The sequence below is a fragment of the Mya arenaria genome, chromosome 10 (genome assembly GCF_026914265.1).
Source record: "Mya arenaria isolate MELC-2E11 chromosome 10, ASM2691426v1".
Classification (NCBI taxonomy): domain Eukaryota; kingdom Metazoa; phylum Mollusca; class Bivalvia; order Myida; family Myidae; genus Mya; species Mya arenaria.
In genome coordinates, this window is record NC_069131.1 from 70,610,243 (window position 1) to 70,632,707 (window position 22,465).

Sequence of the window (22,465 nt, forward strand, 5' to 3'; positions counted from 1 at the left end):
GCGAGGGGATATGTTCAATTTTACAACATTTATGTCTCAAGTGTTTACTCTCTTATTCATTTAACTACTCTCATAAAGTTCTTGGATTTTTTATGGTCATTATAAAAAAGAAACATCGCAAACGTATCATTACGACCTTCATTTTCATTGTTAACACCTCAGTAGGTTTTAATGATTATTAAATTATTGTTTATAGAAAAACTACAACCTTACTCAGGAAAAACAAAATTTCGTTTACCTACTTTTTTGGCGATACAAGTTTGGTTTCATTCGAGATATATGTAACGCTTCAATGGCTATGAATTATATGCAAAATGAAAACTGAGTTTGTGTTTATAAATCGACTTCCTGTACTAATATGAACAATCTAAATAACGAATGGATCAACATTGGTCTTACAGCTATACAATAAATATTAGTTTTAATACATTTTGTACTTGTATGCACTTTTATGTACTTTCTAGGAAAACAGTGGTCCCATTTAAAAGCCATTTCGGTCTTATTAACACCACTTGGCCATAAAATCAACTATACCTTGGACGAAATTAGGCGAAGGAAGGGAGAACAAGCATTACCCAGAAATCCATTGACCACTTTTGAAATTTTGAAGGTCCAATACAACTGAGGAGCGCATTGTTCAATATGGTGTTAATACAGGAGATAATCAACACATCAGATGACGCCGAGCATGCCAAACATCTGCTGGAGCCTTACAAACGCTCTGAAACAAAACATTATAAAATTGACAAAAGTGAAACAAAGTGGATACAATGGAAGGACATATTTATCATAGAATGTGGCCTTTGTGACGAAACGGTTTATGTATCACTTGTAGTAAAATTGAATCGACAGGTGCACCTTTTTCTTGGGGAGAGTTTGTCTAGGTGCATAATCACAAGCTTAGTTCTCATTGCAGTGCTTCATTCAAACCCAATGATGTGGAGAACATCAACTATAATGATACGCCTACCTTATTGTTTGGTGTACCTGCGATTATTTAAATACAATTCCTGTCAACAACTCATTTCCGGGGGATGTAACCATGTAAAAGACACACCGGAGTTAAAACTTCACCTTGAGCATCAAACACAAGTCGTTTCTAAATTTTCGCTGAAATGGCCTTATGACAAATTGTGTGATGTACTCGAATTGTATCAACAGAAGCACATTAATATAATAGAATGGCTATATAAGGTATGTCAGATCGAAAAAGGTTTCAACAGATTTTATTTGTCCTTGTTCCAAAGTACCACTGTTCAGAATTACACTTGTAAATCATATATACGCAAATAGATGTAGCGTCGTTAGATCAATTGACACCACTTTAAACAGTCTACAGTACCAAGGCTTGGCCAAAATGGTTGTAACTGACATTGTTTACAAAAGTGATATTTTCATATTATACCCATTTTACCGATTATTTTCATATCAATATAGGGAAATTATGATGGGGTTGAATATTTGTTTAGAGGGGATAGATGTCATTTTGATGTTCATGAACCAGGGAGATGGAGGTCATGCTGGGCTTAATGATCTGTTTAGAGCAGAAGGATGCCAGTCTAATACTCATGAGCCTAGTAGATTGCGCACAAACTGTATTTTGAGGCATCTTCAATTGTACTTGCAAAACAGCTGTAACTTACCGTTACAATCCTTTTACGTAAAATAAATTAAGATAAATCCTCATGTTTATTTTGCAAAACGGTTGTAACTGACTGTTATCTCTTTTTGAAACTAAATACAAGGTGTTATTTTGATTTTTTTTCATGGAAAGTACACAACATTAAAACTCTTATATAAAAAAAAATAAAGTGTAAATAATAGAAACTGATCGGTTTTATATCATTTCTGAGCATTTTTTCAGAATTTCAGCTACAACCGTTTTTCGCTTAGCCCGCGAGTAGTATATTGTGCCCTGCATTTCAACTATTTGAGGTTGAGATTTCCGTTAAAAAGCGCGCCAAAAAACACAGCCAATTTTACAAATGTATATCATTATCACACACGGTTAATTATTGTTAATAATCATGAAATGTGTGTAGCAAACACATTTACTTGTTAACTTGTTTATGATAATGACATTCTATTGCTCTAATATTTAATGTAGGTTAACGATTTCTTTTATAATGTACTTTTGTATGAATTGTGTTAGATCTATATGAGTGTGTAGAACACATAAATAATCTCAAGTTTTATCCTAAAACGTATTTATTTTTCCTTCTGTAGCAGTGCAAAAAACATGCATTATTAATGAAAGTTTTAAACATAGTGGTCATAAGGTAATCATATAACTTTTGCTAAATACTTTCCCACAGTTTACCTGAATACAATTTCATTATAATTCTATTTTCAATATCCGTGTTTACGTAAGCATAGAATGCCTTATCATACGTGCACCCGCGCCAATTTAATTTATGTTAAATACATTGTCATACGTCATACGTAAATTATTATAATATGTTGTTTTTTAAATGAAACGGGTGACAGAATATTTTATCAGTAGGGCCAGGGGAAAGCGCGCCAAAAATATTAAATGACTAGCACGGGAAATAACTGTTTTATAGTGATGCATAATACGGAGAGGAGTTATTTATTCTAACAGATATCAAACACCGCATATATAATACATATTCATTTTCCAAAATATAGAGTAATATGAATAGCGGTAACGATAAAAAGCTAATGTCAGCTGTAAGTTCAATATATAAAGCTCTCCCACGTGCCCTCTTGCACTATGGAAGGGATTACCCGCCAGTAAATGCATGCTGCATTATGACATTTCTCTTTTTAAATTGCTAGTGCATTTGTTTAAATCGTAAGTGCCTTCATGCAATTGCTTCGTTCGTGTTTGTTATTGACAAACACATTTGTCTATGTGTACAACTTTAAGATGCCTTCACTTTATTGCTTAGTGTTAACGTCTAAACGACAGATGACATGTGTCAAGTTCTTACATTTAAATAACTAAATAATGAAATTGTGTACAAAACTACAACTTAACTATAAATACTAAATAACTAATAGTATTTATATACTGTCATAAGACCATTAAAAGCTAAATTAATATTCATCAATAGCAGTATGCATTTGTCAATAAGCATATAGACGATATACGAATGCAAAGGCACGAAACAATTGCACGAAGGCACCTGCCATTTAGACGAATGCAATTGCAATTTAAAATGAGAAATGTCATAAAGCAGCATGAATTAACTGGCGGATAATTCCTTCCATATTGCACGTCCTCTTAGGATTGAGCCGTATAGTCTCCTTAGGTAAGGGTTATAGTAAAAAGGCGTTTGTGTCATCATCGTGGTTCGAACCGTCTGATTCCATTCCGTCGCCGTACATCGTTCCCAAAAGTCGTAGCAAACTACCTTGCCTACTAAACGTTTTGTCTCTCAGAATAATCGAGAAGAGATAACTTGGTCTTTAAATATGGTTCTCATGTCGCTAACCTGTTGCGTATACTCAATCAATATTTTATTATTCTTTAATGTATAAGTGTTATATACTTTTACTATCGTTTGTAGCGTTTTCCTTTTGCTGGAAGTTTGCCGATCACCAAAAGTGCCTGTGCTCTTCTTAGCATAACTGGTGGTTATCTTGCGAGAAATACGTATGATGGCGGTTATAAACCTTTCGAGGCGGTAAGAACGAATAATAATTTATTTAATACGCCAATGAACAATGTTTTGTTTTGCATTAGCTAGCTCTTCTTAGTTAAGTTGCATATACATGTCAAATATCATAGATGTATTTTACCCTTATGTTAGCAAGCAACAGCATTCTTACATATATGGATGTATCGTGTTTTTGTTATTTTTCATATTTAACTGATTGTTTATAGTGGGAGGTATATGTTACGTTTACAAGTGATAATTAAACTGTTTCAGGATCACACCATTACAAAGATAGTTTGGGAAGTACCCAGTAAACGCTTTCCAACATTTGGGTACACTTTTGTAGATATTTGCGAATTAGTGGCCTCTATCCGAGGACATTATATCATTCTTGGTTTGTCCACTGATACTCTGGAAAGTTTATGCAGTAATATAGACGTCATGGCAAACAATGTGAAAGTGGTTTTCTTGTTGACAACAACAAAGCAGGAATGTCGCATTTTAGAAACTATTGTAAGACTTTTTGAATCGGAAAACATTATCCAAACGTCAAACGAACATACATCGTTGAAGAACTTAAAGGAAGAAAACAAAATGGATCCGTTTTTTATTATATCGACATGCAACACCGATATTATACATTATTTCCGACAGGACGAAATACTTTCCCGTATTATTTTCTTATCCGATCACGGTCTCCAAGAGAAGTATGCGAGGAACCAAGTTACGCTACAACACACAACCTTGGCAAACTTTCTCGACAAAGTTGACGATTTGTTGGAAAGTTATTTCTTACGCATGTTCGCCCAAATAATTAAACACTACATACATGACTGTGAAGGTAAAGCGTATAACTGTTTGTTTCAGCGTAAGATTAAAACACAGACCGAGTAAGTTGTATTTCATTATTGAATGAAATATTTACTTTTAATCTTCACGAGGTAAAATGCATTGCAACGGGTAGGATAGTTATATTTTGTTGTTTATTGGGTGAAGTATATTGCTTTATTACAAAACAATTATTCTTATTGTATGATTATAATTCAACAAATTCAATTATTAATTGAAACATTAAATACATGTTTGTTTCCATATATTAAAAAAAATACATAACTCAACTTGCTCTAACTATCATCATGAAACAATATGTTTAGATGATGAACAAACCACGGAGACTGTTAGATTTGCAAATGCAATATACCAAAGAAGTGGATTACCGGAGGACGAACGCCCCAATTTTAACATCGGGAAAATCTCTCTGCACTCAAAGAAGGTATTCTCTTTTTGCTTACGCATGTCTTGCTAAATGCAACCAAACTGCAATCCTGGAAAAACAACAACATGTTTTTGATGCTTAGGATTATGAAAAAATGTTGGCTTTAAATATCAAACTCAAATATCATTATCATTCTATCAAACAAGCATTTTAAATACTATATTATACTGCAATTGTAACTTTATGTTTCCTTTATCTATTTGTCTTAGGATACAGTTGAATTGTTAGTTTTATTTAGTTAAAATATGTAAATGAAAAGTAAATTGTAAAGCATTGTAGCTTTATGTCAAAAGATTAAACAAATATTGCGATCTAACAATCAGGCAACAAAGAGTATAAGCCTACATTATTTATAAAAGTTAACAGTTGGTGGTAATTTTTCAGTAAAGCGTACCGAACATTGTTTGAACGCAGCTTCATTTCGGTAATGACAAATTGCGTCCTAGCCACGTGTGCATTGACGTTAAGGGAAGAGAGAGCAGGCTAAATTTTTAAAAATATCAAAGTAAGTTTATCCCTGTATGTCATTTCATCACACCGATAAATCTCTATTTCAGGTTCCTATGAAAATAAAACACGAAATTGTAGAAATTGATCAGGTCCTTGGTTGTGGTGAGGAAGGGGGGGTGTTAACTATCGATATCAACAAGAAGGGCTGTAATAGAGATGAGGCAAAACGAATGGTCACAGAAGTATTGAAAAGGCACGGGATAGAAAAATACCATATTTATTTTTCCGAAATCGAGACGCACGCAAAAGTAGAAATTAAGTCTGGTGAAGCTTGCAATATGAATGACCGGTATGGCACACTCGGACCATTTATGATAGAAGACCTAGAAGATCAGCAGCAGGGAAGACGAGCGGCCTTATCTGTAGTTTGCGCTGGTCATGTTGTTGAAAAAGATAACAACGCGTTCTTACAGGCACAAAATAAAAATATAGGGAAGGTTTCATGTAAATATGATGGGACAGGAATGGATATTGCAAAAGTAAGAGTCGAGGAAGACATGTTAACATTTATTGATGTCCGTTTTTGCAACGAAGCTGGTGAAAAAATGATTGTTAAACTGAATGACAAGGATTCATCAGATTCTTTATTAGGGCGTCGTGTGTTTTTACGAGGTGCTTCTACTCAATTAGGGCTCGGAATAATATCTTCCAGTGAATACATTTCAAGAGATAAATGTAGAATTTTGAAAATAAGGAAGAGGGAAAATGACTCTAGTTATGCGGAAAATGGAGACAGTGGTGCCACAGTTTTATCTTTAGAAAGAAAAGGAAAGCATTTAGAGGCATTTGGGATTCACCTATCACAGTTATGTAGAGATGGTTCTATAGAAGCTTATCAGGCTCTTTACTTAAAGGACGGTTTAAACTATATTATGTCTCGTGACGCCGGTCTGCCTCTTCGATTGGCTAGTTCGTGTGAAGTGGTAATTATTTCCTTATCACTTTACGCTGAATTGTATGACATCTGCTGTATTTTAACTCATCGGTACAAAGATGAACCACACCCGTATCCATTCAAATGTCGATTCTATTTAACAGGAGCCACACATTCACTTCGAAAAGGTTACAGTTGCCGTTGTCGAAATAACGAGAAAGTACATTCGTGGTGTCCAGGCAACTGATGCTCATATCACAGAAAACATTTGCTCCAATGTTAAGGAACTAGTACGTTTCACTTATTATTAATATAACCCTTTACACTGACCAATTTTATAACATTTATTTTTGTTTTTGTAAAACTGTCTCTTATAAAATAAAATTAGTGTCGTTTTATTTACACAATTAAACACAGTTCTCAAACTGATTTGAAGATTTGTAATTTCATTTAGTTTATTCTTATTCGTAGGAATATGTATAACCAAATTCAAACAGTTCGTAAATATTATGTTCTTATGTTTATGCAATGTGTTTGTTGTCTGGTGACGTTATGTGTTTCTCGTTTTAGAAGTGTTTGGTTGATCTTAATTAGTGTGCCGTTTAGCGCTTCTTGGTTTGGGCTTGTCCCTGTAGTTTCATTTTTTTATTGTTGTGTCGGCAATTAATTATTTAATTTAAACTCATTTATTTTACACCGATTGTAAAAGAAGTTATTAGAACATTATATAAATCACTCTCGTTGGTACGATGTGGTCTAGTGTTGTTTGGGAAATCGAGTTACCAATAGGAAACCCGCTTGTCCGGCTTGGTGACCACGCACCAAACTCCAGGAATTGAACCTTGGTCACCTATGCGATAAGCGAGGACTATAACAACTGCGCTAACCGGACAATCAAATATCATTAATTAAGACGGGCCAATAAAAACTACATACTTATTTTATAGTGACAATTTCAAAGCAAAACATCAAAGATGGACTTCTTTGGCTATTCTTTACTTAATTGTACTACTTTGTTCGCAAATTAATATCTTAAAATTGCATTTTTTTTATAAAGGAACTTCTTTCTGACAACTTGAAACCTGGTGAAATCGTTGACCAAACTCTTGCGTTTATTCAACCTATATGGGGTGATGGACTACATTCACTGGTTGTTATTGTTACAGATGTGATAGATAAAGCGACACCTCTGCGAATGGTAAGCAACTACAATAGCTACTGTCTCATGATACTGTCTGTTATAATTATGAGTGGTTTATATATTGGATATCAGATGAGATCATTAAAAAGTGATAAAAACTGTATTTATTTCAAAATCGTATGAAATATTGCATAAATACAGTGTCCTATGTTCTCGATTAATTTTACTTGGTAAATATACCTTTCTGATGTTATAATCACATGCCGAGGCCCGCAAAGTGGTGTTAATCAATTTAAGAGCCTCTGCAGATAAAAAAGTTCTTTAAAAAGGGCACCCTCGCTATCATTTCATAACGATACTATACAGAAGCCCACACTATGTGCAATACAGTGAATCAATACACACATAATCTAGGTAAAAATCAACCTGATAAAATAAATACTTGTGTGTCGTCAACATTTCTAGGCTAAGCGTTTGTATGATCAAAACTATCAAAACAATATGGTTGTCATTTCTCGGTCTTTTAAATTGTCATTTCGAATTGGAGGTAAATGCTCTGAATGATACACCTTGTCTTACCAATAACCCGGTTTTAATGGTTAACAAACCTTCATAACAGACTGAAAATGGACAGAGAATACTATACAACGGATATCCCATGTCAATGCATTGCCGTGACACTATATGTTAGTGGAATAAATGAGGTATATCAAATGTTAATGTAATATATTAGGCTACCCTGGCCATTGGGGTAATTAACTAATGAAGTGTGGAGATGGTGTTCATATCAGGTTTTTATGAGAAAACAGAGGCAATAAACACCTGTTTCATTTCAGGCTCTCGTGAAAACGAAACACTTATGTTATTTTCTTTCTTCCAATCAACTAATATCCATGTATATTTTCAGAATGCTTCTGAATGTTTAAGAATGACACAACGTGAAGCTATTGAATACTCATGTACAATCACCGACAAACAAATACACGTTCTGTTGAATGTAGATGGTAAAACACTTTTTGCTCTTCTTTTTAAAAATTACCGCATGCACTTATTATCGTTACGTTCAACGAAACCTTTGCTTTGTTTTGCAATACTTATTCCAATCACTACAATTATTTTTAAAATATGGCACCTTTGTCCATCTAATTTCAATTCTTAGTTTGTTTATTTCAGACAGCAAAATCTACTATTTCACATCGTCTTCGAGCCAACAATTACCCAAAAATGACACCTTTGATATCAACAACATCATCCAAAGCAACTGTTTGGAAAAACTCAAGAAGAGATATAAATTTGAAGAGAATGACCAGGAAGATAATGAAAAGAAAAATGTTGTAGAACAGTTTAAAAAAAAACTGACAACATTTGATGGAGATACGGACATTCATATTTCTGTGCTGGATCCTTGTAATGTAAATGTAGAGAACGATAATAAAATAATAATCACTAAAGGTGTGGTCATTGACATTCTTAAAACGGTTTGCAAAGAAATTGAAGACAAAGTGCTAGCTGCGTTTACAACACACGGGCTAACTGGAAATGCTGTCGTTCATGTGTATGGTGTTTTAACAAACTGTCCAAAACTGCAAAAAATGCTGCCGGATACTTTCGGACAAAAAATTACTAAATGCATGTGCGTCATGGAACTGCCGAAACAAGTTCTACATAAGGCCGCCAGTAAACGGCTAAAATGCAATTGCGCTTTGGGTATTCAAGGAATGCCGAAACCATTATGTTATAGGCCATGGAAGTAATTAGACTCTCCATGAAAAATTGTATTACTGGTGTATTTATGTTTTCAAACAGGTGAACAAACATATGTGTTAAAATCTAGTTAAATGCTAAAGTGATTTAATAATCGTTTTATCGAAATAAATACTTAATATAAACAGTCTTGTTTGTCTTATTCCACTTTAGTGCAATACATTTATTTTGTCATCGAATGACGTTTTCACTGTACATGTTACTCTTTGAATTGTCACGAAAAAATATGTTTTTGAAATATATTTTTCTATGGGTTTTCTAGATTCTATTATGCAAAGATATATTTTTATTTATATTGAAATGGATAAAAAACGTTGCAATGATGATAACACCAAATCAATCACTTACCTATATTTCGTTGAATAATTTATTGGTAATTGAAATATAGCAAAATATAGTTGTTCACGTTCACTAATGTACCATATCGATACGCGGTATTCAACGTCGTTAAAGTTGTATTAAGTTCAAAAAAGCGTGGTACACGAGACAGCAATATTCGCTAATAAGCAGCATCGGAAATTCGCCAATACACACTATTTCAGACTAAAAATCGTCAAAATTGTTTAGTGAAAGGGTGAAAACTCAATACAAAAATTGTCCTTAATATGGAAAGGATGCGATTAAACATGTTCATTACGAAGCCACAAGAAACGAAACAACAGGTATCACCAGATCAATTCCAATACAGAATTTGGACTGGTCTGATTATCAAACAGGCGCTGATTGAAAAGCTTGTGCTCGTTGATAAAGAGCATCATGATATGTTCCTTAGAAAATACAATGAAAAAATGAAAGGACAAGCTCAGGCCAGTAGTAGAAAATTCAAGCACATGACAACGAGCTATGGACACAAATATATTAACATCACATACACAAATACAAACACCAAAACCAAACTTTCACCAAATGCACAATTGCTTAATCGTTAAATAATGAGATTACCACCGTAACGGTTATTGAAACAATAGTTCATTAGTTATTGGAACTCGAGTGTACATGAGGCTTACGACAAATGTGCAAGCAGACAATAACAATATCTTGCGAAAAACTACAGAAACAAGTTCAGTAGCAAAACGTTTAAACATAGCAACCCAAGCTGGTTACAAGACGAAGAACGAGTCAAATTATAAATCAATACCAAGAAAAACTGAAACAAAGGAAGATGATCACTAAAAGCTTTCGATCATATTCTTAGATATTTAATACGAACTTTGTCATTGTTTTCATTGATAAATTTTCATCAATAACTTTGTTAATGAACCCGTTGGAAAAATTACCGTCATCGATAACAATACGTGTTTTCAAAGCATTCTTTAAAAATGAGCTTTTAAATTGAGAAAAATTAAGGCCCTTCAGAAGGGTAACACATTATCTTCTTGTGTAACTTCTCATATCAGTAGGGATGTTGATGACACCAACAACCAAAACTTGGTTTGTCCTGTTCCGAATCAGATTTGCATGGAAAAGGCGTCATTTTGGATGATTCCTTTAAAATTCTTTACTTCTTCCAAATCTAGGGAATTGCATTCTAAGAGGAGAACCTAGAAAAAGTCGGTTATTTAAGCCAAATAATTCGTTTTGAATTGTTGACTTAATTGATCTAGCAGCAAAAATAATAGGCGATGATTTTCACTATTAATTTATAGAAGACAGTTCCATGGATAATGAAGATAAACAAACGTGCAGAGAAGTGTCGTCTATTATACGCCAAAGCAGACGACCTTCATATTATGCGGAGCAGTGTCGTGCATTGTATGCCAGCGTGAACTACTTCTGTTTTATGCGGAGCAGTGTCGTCCATTGTACTCCAACGCAAATGTCCATTATATTATGCGCAGCAGTGTTGTCTATTGTACGCCGGGGCGGCTTCAGGATCACCGGTAACCATTAGGGACGTTCGTCAACCTGTCGCTTAAACCTGGTATGTTTGGAAAGCCTTCTGCGGGGCTTCGTAGTCTTTTATGCATGTTGATTACATTGAAACATTAATTATAGTTAAACAGCTCTCGTCCTAACTAATAACTGTCTACTCCACCATTCTGTTTTGTCATGGCATCGATCCAGCCTTGCTGACCAAGTAGATTCTAAGGTATTCCCGAAACAGCGTCGATGTTTCCTTTTCCAGCTGCACGCGCAACCTCTTGAAAGTGATTTCATGCCCTCCAGGCTCCATGTACCTCAAACTGGCCGCTTTCAAGTGTTGGAAACTGCATCCTGATAATGTTGTGCATGCTCATGCAGGCCCTGGCGATTATGCAGACCAACTCTGGACGTTGAATACTGCCAAACCGTGTCCATATTCTAGCCCTGAGGAATCTGTGGTTGAAAATATTCTAGCTATGGTTCAATATCCATGCGAAAAACTACAGAAAGTTGTGAAACTACATAAACTCAAGTTGTGTCGCTTGTATGGATTCATAAGTTTGGTCCTCAGAGGAAAGTTGGTATCCCCTGCAATAAAGTAGAGCATGTCATTGTCATCCTTGATGACTGGCGAAGGTGTTCGGAAACCAATACAATTGTCATCCACACACTCCTTAAATTCTGAATCATTAAAGATCTGGCAATCTGACATAACGGCTATGCTCCCTAGATCATACCAGATTGCATCGAGTAACGCCAGAAGGACTATGCTACATAAATCCATGTTTTTGTGATACAAACTTCCCGAACCCGGTGGCAATGTTTTATGAATACTGCCTTTGTGTTAATTCTTACCCACATAAACAACTGTTATATTATTTGGAGTATTATTGCCCTTTTTGCACCAATACGAACGACATCTGTATTATGTTGATCGTTAAAATCACCAACTTGAACAGTTATACTTTGACAGTTATTAAGTTGGTCAAATCACAGTTCTCCACTGTGCACCAACGGAAACGAGATCTGTATAATGTGGAACAATGTTGACCATTTTGAGGGAATGTCTTTTCTGTCATGTTGAGTACGATTGTCTTCATTGCTTCAACGGGAACGATAATTTTTTATCGGAGCACTATTGTCCATTTAGCCCATACTGACTTCTATATTACGTAAAGTAATGTTTTACTTTACAATTGCACGCACGAATACGACTGTTATATCATATGGGGCAACATCTTGTTGGGTGAAACGACCTTCATTTTATGTTGAACACCGTTTTTCATGTTTGCATGCACCAACAGAAACGGCTCTTATATCAAGGGGCGCGCTGTTGTCCATTGTACACCAAAGGCAACTAAGTGTTTATTATGTGTATCACTGTTGTCCGTTTAGCACCGATGGGAACGAAATGTCTGTTATGTTTTGTGTGGATCACGGTTGTCCATTTTACACCTGCATACACATTTATTATATTATGTGAAGAACCTTTGTCTTTTTGCACAATGAAAATGGTGTTAATTATTATGTTAAGTACTGCGGTGCAGATTCCACCAACGGAAAAGACTATTATATAATATGGGACACCGTTGTCTTTTTCACACCAGCATAAACGGCTTTTATATATAGTGGAGTATCGTTGGCTATTTCGCACCAGCATAAACGGCTTTTAAAAAATATGAAACACTGTTGTCTATTTTGCATCAGCATAAAACGGCTTTTAAATGCGGAGCACTGTCGTCGACATTACACCAACTTTAGGCTTATTTTGTGTAGAGAAGTGTTGTCCTTTTTGCCCCAACGTATACGTTAGTTTGGAATATGTTTCAATGTTTTACCATGGTGGGTCGTGTGCTCAATATGGATCAGCTAAAATTATTATTGTAAAATAAAGCTATAAAATATGTTGATAAATAACAATCTTTATGAACAAACAGTTGTATACAATGATGTAAGAAAACAAAACATCACTTTTGTCCTTTTAAGGATTTTATTTTTATGCGGACGGCTGTTTATTTTACTACAAAAGAAGACACTATTACATTACTGGAACATTATTGACACTAAGACCCCTTGAAATCATATGCAGCGCAGTTGCCCGCGTAAAACCTACGGAAATGATGTTTATGTTACACTGAACTGAATGTTTTCCGTTAATGGGCAACGTAAAATACTAACATAATGTCAAGTACTGCTGTCCATTTCTCACCGTCATAAACGACTTTTATATAATTTTGACCACTGCTGTACAATTTTCGGCAAAATGGAGTTACTTGTTCGGCAAAACGGCGATTATTTTAGTTTGAACACTGCCGCCCCAAAACGAAAAAGGCTGCATATTATATGGAACACTGCTGTCCGCTTTCAATGGAAACTGCAATTAATCATGTGGATCACTGTTGTCCATCTCGCACAAACGACAACGGTCCACATGTCATGGAGCTCTGTTGTCCATCTAAAACAAGCGGTAACAGTCAATATGCCATTGAGCTCTCTTGTCCATTTTTCACGAACGATAACGGCCAGTAAACTATTTAGAGCACATTTTTCAGAGACAGAAACGGCCCGTTAATTATCTTCAGCACTGTTTTTCATTTTGCAGAAACCGAAACGGGCATTGTGTTGTGTGGATCACTGTTGCAACTTTTGCACAACCAGAAACAGAAACGGCCCTTGTATCATGTAAAGTACTGGCCACTGTTGCCCATTTTGCACCGCCGGAAACGGCAATTATTATATGTAGAGCAGTTTAGTCCATCGGGCAAGAACGTAAACGATTCTTATATTAGTTTGAGCAATGCTGTCTATTTTGTGCCAACATTAACGGCGAAAATTGTGCGTGGAGATGTGCTGTTTTCACTTTCAAGTCAAGTTTAATAACTCATGTAGTACGTGGAGCACTGTTGTCCATTTTCCACAAGCATAAACGGCATCGTTTGGAGGTAAGTTTTCCTTTTTTTACCAGCGCAATCAATTAAATAGACTATATTAACTATTGAAGCACTGATGTACATTTTGCACCATTTAAATCAACTTTTGTATTACTTGTATCAGAAGTTCTATTATTTTCAACGTTTTGCAACAGCGGAAACGACATTCAAATTATTTGGAGCACATTTGACCATTTTGCACCAAACCAAAAATATATGTACCTTTATATCGGGTTGAGCACTGTTATCCATTTTGCACCAAACAAAACGACCTTTATATCGAGTTGAGCACTGTTATCCATTTTGCACCAAACGAAACGACCTTTATATCGGGTTGAGCACTGTTATCCATTTTGTACCAGGCGAAACGACCTTTATATCGGGTTGAGCACTGTTATCCATTTTGCACCACGCAAAACGACCTTTATATCGGGTTGAGCACTGTTATCCATTTTGCACCACGCAAAACGACCTTTATATCGGGTTGAGCACTGTTATCCATTTTGCACCAAACGAAACGACCTTTATATCGGGTTGAGCACTGTTATCCATTTTGCACCACGCAAAACGACCTTTAAATTGTGTTGAGCACTGTTATCCATTTTGCACCAAACGAAACGACCTTTATATCGGGTTGAACACTGTTATCCATTTTGTACCAGGCGAAACGACCTTTATATCGTGTTGAGCACTGTTATCGATTTTGCACCGAACGAAACGACCTTTATATCGTGTGTAGCACTCTTGTCCATTTTGTACCAGGCGAAACGACATTTATATCGTATGGAGCACTCTTGTCCATTTTGCACCAACCAAAATGACCTTCATACCATGATTTTTTCATCCGTACTTGATTTTTTGAACTATAAAAATTGAATTCATTTTGTATGAACCGGTCGACCTTTCGTGACATTTGTAGGCGGAGTTTGGCAAGAATGCAACGCTCTGATTGGGCGCTGGTGAATCACCGCGCGTAGTGATCTTACTATGATCTACTTTATGGATGAAAATAGCAGGGCACATGTTCTGTTGAATGCCGGCTTGTTTACATGTTTCTTTTGATGTTTTCGAAGAATTTAAATGAAAGACATTGTTTTCTTGAAATATCATTTAAAAGATGATTTATTTTGCATTTGATACAGTTTATTGCTGCAAATGGTTGAAAACTGGATGGATGTGTTAAATTACAACAATGTCAAAGAAAACTCGAGAAGCTTAGCAGTTCCTAAAAAAACGTATGTATTCGCCTGACTTTCGTAAAAACGAAGCACAATGGTTCGAGATTAAATAATATGAGTCACCACCGACATATACTCTGTTTACTTAACGGAGATGAAAGTCTAAGTTTCTTTTCTAATAAAGTTGCTGAAATCAGAACTGTATCATGTTATATTACTGGAAATGATTCTCAGCATTACAGTGTTTAGTAAACCAATTATAAATGTTTGTATTAAACTGTTTGAGTGTAAATTTAGATGTCTTTCATTAGAAAATGTCCGAAAAATTACCCTGGGCTTTACTGTAAGGGCGTTGAGCTGGAATGCCTTCAAAAAGAATGTTTGACCCGCCAACAGACACTTAGGTCGACCACATAACACATTCACTTCTATAAGCTTGCAGTTGTCGAAATAACAAGAACGTCCATTCGAGGAGTTAAAGCATCTGCTTCTAATATCAAGAATGCAGAAAATATTTTGACCATTGGAAAGGAACAAGTACGTTTAACGTATTATACGTTTATTTCTTAATACAGACAATATTTATGCAAAAAGCTACAGAAACATGCTCAGTAGCAAACAGTTTAAACATAAACCCGGTTTAGTGGCAATGGGCAAACGCCAAAGACATAAAACACAAGATCACAAACAAGAAACATAGAACAGCACAAAACTCTACAAACATCACAGTGCATAAATACTATATATATATATATATATATATATATATATATATATATATATATATATATATATATATATATATATATATATATATATATATATATATAGTATTTATATATAAATATATATATATATATATATATAAATAATTGGTACGTTTATCAAGAATTGTTAGGTACCGCCTTGGAACGGTCAGTAAAATGTAAAATTACTGGGGATTTAAACCAGTTTATTTGCACAAACCTCACTCTTATCCCAACAATCCTTAATAAAGATAAAACGCAAAAGGTAAATCCTATCAAAGTATAAGGGTAAAAGGGTATATACTTAACTAGAACAATTATGTGTTGTGTTTTAAAATGTCTCGAATAAATAAATAAATTGTTTCAATTACAAAGTATAACATAGTATTCGAATTTATTTGAATGTTGGTATTGTTTTTTACATTTGTAACAATTTGCATCACACATATCCTAGCAATAGTATGTTATTTGTGCTAGGTGTTGGTTGTGTTTTGACGTTGGGCATTATTCGTTAGGGTGCCTTTAAATGAGATCTTTATTTAGGCATGTCCCTGTAGTTTCTATTGTTCTATCGTTTTATGATTCTGCAACTGTGGAGACTATTTCAAAAAATAAATGAGTCTGCAAATATCCTTATTTAAGACGAGCAAATAAAATGAAAATCAACTGATTTTAAAGCGACAATTGTTTTTGCAACTTTAACACAGATGGCCTTGTTTTGATATTCTCAACTTAATTATACAATCCATTTTGACTACATATAAATATATTTAATTTCTTTTTAACGACTTGAAACCTGATGAAATCGTTGACAAAGCCCTTGCATTTATTCAACCAATATGTGTTGATGGAGTTCATACGATGGTAGTTATTGGAACAGATGTGATAAATAAAGCGACCATTGTGAGAAAGGTAAGCACATTCTATAGCTACTGTCTAAAACGGCCCATCAAAAATTAATAAAATGGACCATTGTAATGTCAATTATAGGACATTGATAATACTATTGAACATGAGGCGGCATTGAAAACTTGATCAATAAATATATTGAAGAAATATGAGAGCGCAAATACCTATTGACAAGTTGTTCGTCACTATTAGTGTCCTACAACTATAGAATGGCTGGCTATTGGGGAACAATTAAATAAAAGTATTTAGTTAAGATAGTGCGCAGTTTTTGGCATAAAAACTAAATTCTATTTTATTGATTCAATGGTAATGTTATTTTCAATTTGATCGTCAATTGACTGCTTGGAGCATGTTGGATTGCGTTAAACAGAATACTGATAAAGACATTCAAAATATTCTACTAAAGTGTGACAACAAACAACGATTTATAATAATAAATATCACCATATGTTGACATTGTTGCTTATGTACACTATGATACTAATAGTGGCGGAAAATTGAATGTTCTGATTTCAATTGACACCTTCATAAAAAAACTTAAAAGTTTTGAATGCTGAAATACTTAAGCAATATTGACAATTACTGATACTAGATAAGCTTAGGTTTAGTGGAATTGATAACGTATATTAAATGTTAATGTAATATATAAGACTATAATGGTAACTGGGGATTTAACTAATCAAGCATGGATATGATGTTTATATCAAGCGTTTTCAAGAAAACAGGTATTAAACATATCAATCTTATATCTCATTTCAAGTATCCGGGTACATGAGTAACTTCAACTCTTCGAGTTGTTCTTTTTTTGGTTTGATTCAACCAATTAATATGTAAAGTTTCAGAACGCTGCTGAATGTTCAGGAATGACACACATTGAAGCTATTGGACACGCATGTGCACAAAATGACACACAGCCACACATTTTGTTGAATATGGACGGTAAATATTTTCTTTACTTATCCAAGAACAAGAGCATTTCGTTTTCATTTTGAAAAGAAACTAACGTTATTATCATTGTTCAACCAAACGTGTCCTTTGTTTAGAATACTTATTGCAATAATTACATTTTTTGTTACAATATATCATATGTGTACGAATCATTTCAATTGTCTATGTGTGTTGATTTCAGATCACAAAGTCTGCTTTTTCACATCCCTTTCTAGTCAACAAGCAACTGAAACTGACCCGCTTGATATCTTCAACTACATCGGAGATAAATGTTTGAAACAACTGCAGCGACAATATACGTTTAAACAGAATGATAAAAGGGACGGCGAAATAAACAATGTTTCAGAACAGCTAGAAAGTAAACTACTTACATTTAATGGAGATGAGGACATTCATATTTCTGTGCTTGATTCATGTTATGTTAGCTGCGCTAACACAGAGGGAGTTGATGTTATAGAAGTCCCAAAAGCTGTTGTCAATGACATGCTTTGCAAAGAAATTGAGGACTATGTCCTAGCTGCTTTTACAGCATATGGGTTTACTGAATATGCTGTCTTTCATCTTTATGGTGCTTCGCCATTTTGTCTGAAACTGCAAACCACGCTGCCGAATACTCTCGGAGACAATATTACCATTCGCAAGTGCGTTATAAAAACAACCAGAACGAATTTTACATGAGGCTGGAAAACGGCTAAATTGCAATTGCGCTATAGGTCTTCATGGAATGCCGAAACAATCAACTTATATACCATGAAGAAATTGACCTCTCCGTACACAATTGAACAACTACGTACTTAAAGGCGACTGTGATTTTGAAGTGTGAGGTTACGCACACAAACTGGTTTAACCCCCCCCCCCCAGTAAATTTACATTGTATTGACCGTTCCAATGCGTTCCCTAACAATCCGTATAAACACCCGTTTTTTTTTAAATATAGTATATATGCAGTGTGTTGTTTGTTGAGTTGTGTGCTGTTGTTCAATGTTTCTTGTTTGTGATTTTTTGTTTTTGTGTTTTATGTCTTTGGCGTTTACCCTGTGCCATTAAATGGGTTTTATGTTTAATATTTTGACTACTGAGCTTGTTTTTGTAGTGTTTCATATAAGTATTAAAACTATTTAAATGTTAAAAACATGGTTTTATTCATACTTTGAAATTGATGTATTGAGTAGCATGTATGACGTTGCAATAAATATTGAAATAAGCCAAAAATCGTCAGGTTCAGCTTATTCTGCGTAAGAGTGCAGTTTACTAAACTTTACTTAATTATCGTGCCCTTGTTGCTCTTTTAAATGCGCGAATTATTTATTTTTGGATTTGCTAGATATTAATATTCAAAGATTTATTTGTATTTATGTTGAAAGGATTAAACAACCTATGTCATTCGGAAGTGGATGATATAAGTATATAATCCAATACTTATGAATTTTTTGTTTTCTATATTTGTTTTATTAAAATAAATGCAGGACATGACTAGTTGTTCAAATAGCCTTCTTTTTTTGTTTGACTGACTTTGAAGTCCTATTTTGGTACGCGGTATTCAAAGTTGAAAAGGTAAAAGTACATGTAGCTCGAACAAAGGGTGGTAGGCGAAACGGATAGGCAATTTACATCATTCGGTACTTAGACGCCCAGATCTGCCAATAAATATATTTTGTACATGATTCCGATCAATAGCGAAGATACGCAAATATGAACCATTTCAGAATCTAAAATCGCCATAATTGATTTGTAAGGCTCAACCCCCCTATAAACGTTCAAAAGATGAAGTTGAAACCCCTTTAAGCAAAATCGTAGAAACCTTTACAAAACACGAATTACTGGAAATGTTATCCTTCATTTGTATGGCGTGTTGAAACGTTGTCCTAAACTGCACGTTGTGCATTATCATTTTGCCAGGAAAATATAACGAACTGTTATTACGTTATGGAACAACCAATTCATACATATGAAAAGAAATGAAAACAACAACAACAGCAATGAGATTGGTAGATATGCACTTGCGCTACTGGTCTTCAAGGAATACGAAATAAAACGACAAATACTCCACCGAGGGAACTTGAATCTCCGAGGACAAATGCTATAGGCAAATATACAATCATTTTTGTCAGAAATTTCTTCAAATGCTAACGATGGTTTTATACCAAACATGACTTTGTACTAACAAACCTAAAGAAAGGATAAAAACGTCGGATTCAACTCATTCTAAATAAGATTGCAATATATTTAACTTGGCTTATTTTTTGAATATCGATATGACTGTACTCGTAGCTGATATGACATGAAACTGATTAATTGCGACAAAATGTTCATGTTTGAAACATATTAAATGGGACGGAGGTTACCGACACCTTCATAAGTTAAATGTCGCTAGGTACCTTCCGGATTTGCCTTGTTCGAGTTGTAACTAGGCCATGCATATGGGGATGTTCAAATAACGTGGTACAATAGTTCATCATAAGAGTTGGGGTGTCGCGTAAACGAATCCCGCATATAGGTCAAAGGTCAAGATCACACTTGAACTTATATCTTTTATTTGCCTATGGCAACCTGTTATCATACAGTTATATAGATTTCTTAGAACTGTTTTAGAATTGTACATCAGCGGTCGTCTCGCCGACGAGCATTTGGTATTCTTTGTTATCATCAATTTAAATGAAAATTACGCATTACTGTCATATTATTTCGCATCCAGTTTTTCAAATTAAGGCTGTAAAATGTCTATTGAAATGTGACCAACCATGTTTTAATTTGCCAAGAAGCATTAGTCACGCTATAAAAAGTCGAATAATTTTGGCCATGAACTTGCAAAACATTGTTCAAACTAGGATCTGCCCGATACTGTTTGGTGTTCGATCATAAAAGTAATAAAAACACTCGATGACTACGATGTTCAAACATAATGTCAAAATTTGTCTTTACTCTGCCCGTTAAGCCCATTTCATAATAGTATATTTTTCTTAAGTAATATTTGATAAAAAGGCATATATATTTTGACAAAATACATATAGAAATATTGCACCCAAATAACATACAATTTTTTTATTGAACAGTGCAAAGTACAATGCATCCAAATTAATTCAGAAAAATACATATTTTTGTGCGTCCTGTTCTTTATTTACGTTCTGCCATGTTTTGACATCTGTTTTTGACATCCTGTACATGAACGCAGTGTGCCGATCTTATTTTGACTTTAATTGGATACCATGTACGAGCATTACGCGTCAAAGTTATAACTACTTCTTTTCATATCCGTTTTTACTCATTGTTTTTGTCAATGCGCTCATGTTTAGCAGAATGACGTAGAAACCATTAAGTAGATAAAGCAAAAAAAATATACTTAAGTTTTCCAGGCACTTTCTTTTAAAAATGGAGAGGGAGTGCTAATATTGTTTTAAATGCCTATTTCTTTTTTTATCCTATTGTGAATTTAACACAATGATAGAAACAGTGTATTTACTCACTTTATTGTTCAAATGACTCATTTTTAGTATAAATATAATGTCTAACATGCATCTTTAACGCAACGTATGTTCTGTTCTGTACATGTGTACAATAAAGAATGGAATACATAAGTATAAATTCATATTTCTGTATCTGTTCTGAATTATGTAAAAACATGTAAGTAAGACTGTCTTTAACATCAAATTCGACTATCAAAGGTTGCAGTTTCAGATAGTCCGTATAAACAGCCATATCAGAGTCTTTGATGTTTTTTTTGTGACTCTACGCGTCCATATTCCACTTGTTGTTTTTCTAACCAAGAACCACAGATTCTAGCCCTAAGCATATCGAGCGGCAAGATAACGTGCACCTGCTAGATAGTTACAAAATGGCGATGGGTTGTTGACAGAAGCCGATTTTATAGTGTAAAAGTTATTGACTTAAAATATTTTATGTGTTTAATTTTTGCGTGTTTTTTTAAAATGCAGGGTTAAATAATGTGGGGTTGTAGTCGAAGAATATATTCTTCATTGGTATGAATCAGTCGACTTGTGGCTTTAAGGGAACAAAATGAATATCCAGCTGTTAAAAAAGTTCCCTGAACGCGCATTTTTGTGGCTACTGTTTCAGGCACCCCGTTTTTGCCTCTGTTAAACTTAAATCATCAATAACACAGTGATTAAATATACGCAATAATGCAAGGGAATCACATTCAGTCGAATAATTATTCAAAATGGTCCAGTGCAGTATCACTTTCCACACACTGTATTTGGACGCTTTTTTTCTGTTTTTCAAAATACTATGTTTTTCTTTGATCTATATCATCGCGACGCTCATAAAAACACTTGAATAATTTGCTCCAAAGACCAAGACTGTTTTTGAGGTATCACTACACTAAAGATCGGATGATATTGAGTGAATTTTGTTTTGTACATTTATTTCTAAAAACTGGGGCGGGTGAAAATAAACGAATGCGGCGGTGCCTGATAAACTGAAGTGTATATTTTTGGCCTTACTTGCTTTGCAGCCCGAGTGGAATTGTTACTAGTTCGTCTAGTTCCTCCCTATACTTCTGTATCCTGACATTGTATTTTAGCAGAACTTTCTTTAGATCGCTATATTTATCAGATTAGTGTAGGTAAAAATAGCTTAGGTTCTGTGAATGTCAAACTAGTTGAACATATTGTGTTGCTAATGCTTCGAATACTTTGATTTGCCTGCTATTCAACAAAAAAGTATCAGTAATTTTATGACCAAAA

At 34.5% G+C, this 22,465-nt stretch overlaps 2 protein-coding genes across 9 annotated transcripts in view; both read left to right on the forward strand.

The window, feature by feature from the left end:
* Positions 1-9,307, forward strand: part of LOC128205096 (uncharacterized) — a 25,677-nt gene extending 16,370 nt beyond the window's left edge. For 7 of the 8 annotated variants that reach the window (XM_052906515.1, XM_052906516.1, XM_052906518.1 and 4 more), the window contains exons 2-10: positions 465-1,194; positions 3,534-3,650; positions 3,897-4,464; positions 4,778-4,896; positions 5,457-6,332; positions 6,448-6,573; positions 7,341-7,481; positions 8,332-8,428; positions 8,598-9,307. In XM_052906515.1, the coding sequence (XP_052762475.1) occupies positions 643-1,194; positions 3,534-3,650; positions 3,897-4,464; positions 4,778-4,896; positions 5,457-6,332; positions 6,448-6,573; positions 7,341-7,481; positions 8,332-8,428; positions 8,598-9,178 (3,177 nt within the window). In that variant the 5' untranslated portion in view covers positions 465-642 and the 3' untranslated portion in view covers positions 9,179-9,307. The remainder of the gene's footprint in view (positions 1-464; positions 1,195-3,533; positions 3,651-3,896; positions 4,465-4,777; positions 4,897-5,456; positions 6,333-6,447; positions 6,574-7,340; positions 7,482-8,331; positions 8,429-8,597) is intronic. The other variant, XM_052906522.1, reaches the window with a different exon arrangement.
* Positions 9,308-16,683: 7,376 nt separating this feature from the next.
* On the forward strand, positions 16,684-18,440 carry LOC128204986 (uncharacterized). The gene is made up of 3 exons (XM_052906381.1): positions 16,684-16,817; positions 17,651-17,753; positions 17,944-18,440. Exons 1-3 carry the CDS (start codon positions 16,767-16,769, stop codon positions 18,438-18,440), a joined length of 651 nt encoding a protein of 216 aa, XP_052762341.1. The 5' UTR covers positions 16,684-16,766.
* The last annotated feature ends 4,025 nt before the right edge of the window (positions 18,441-22,465 follow it).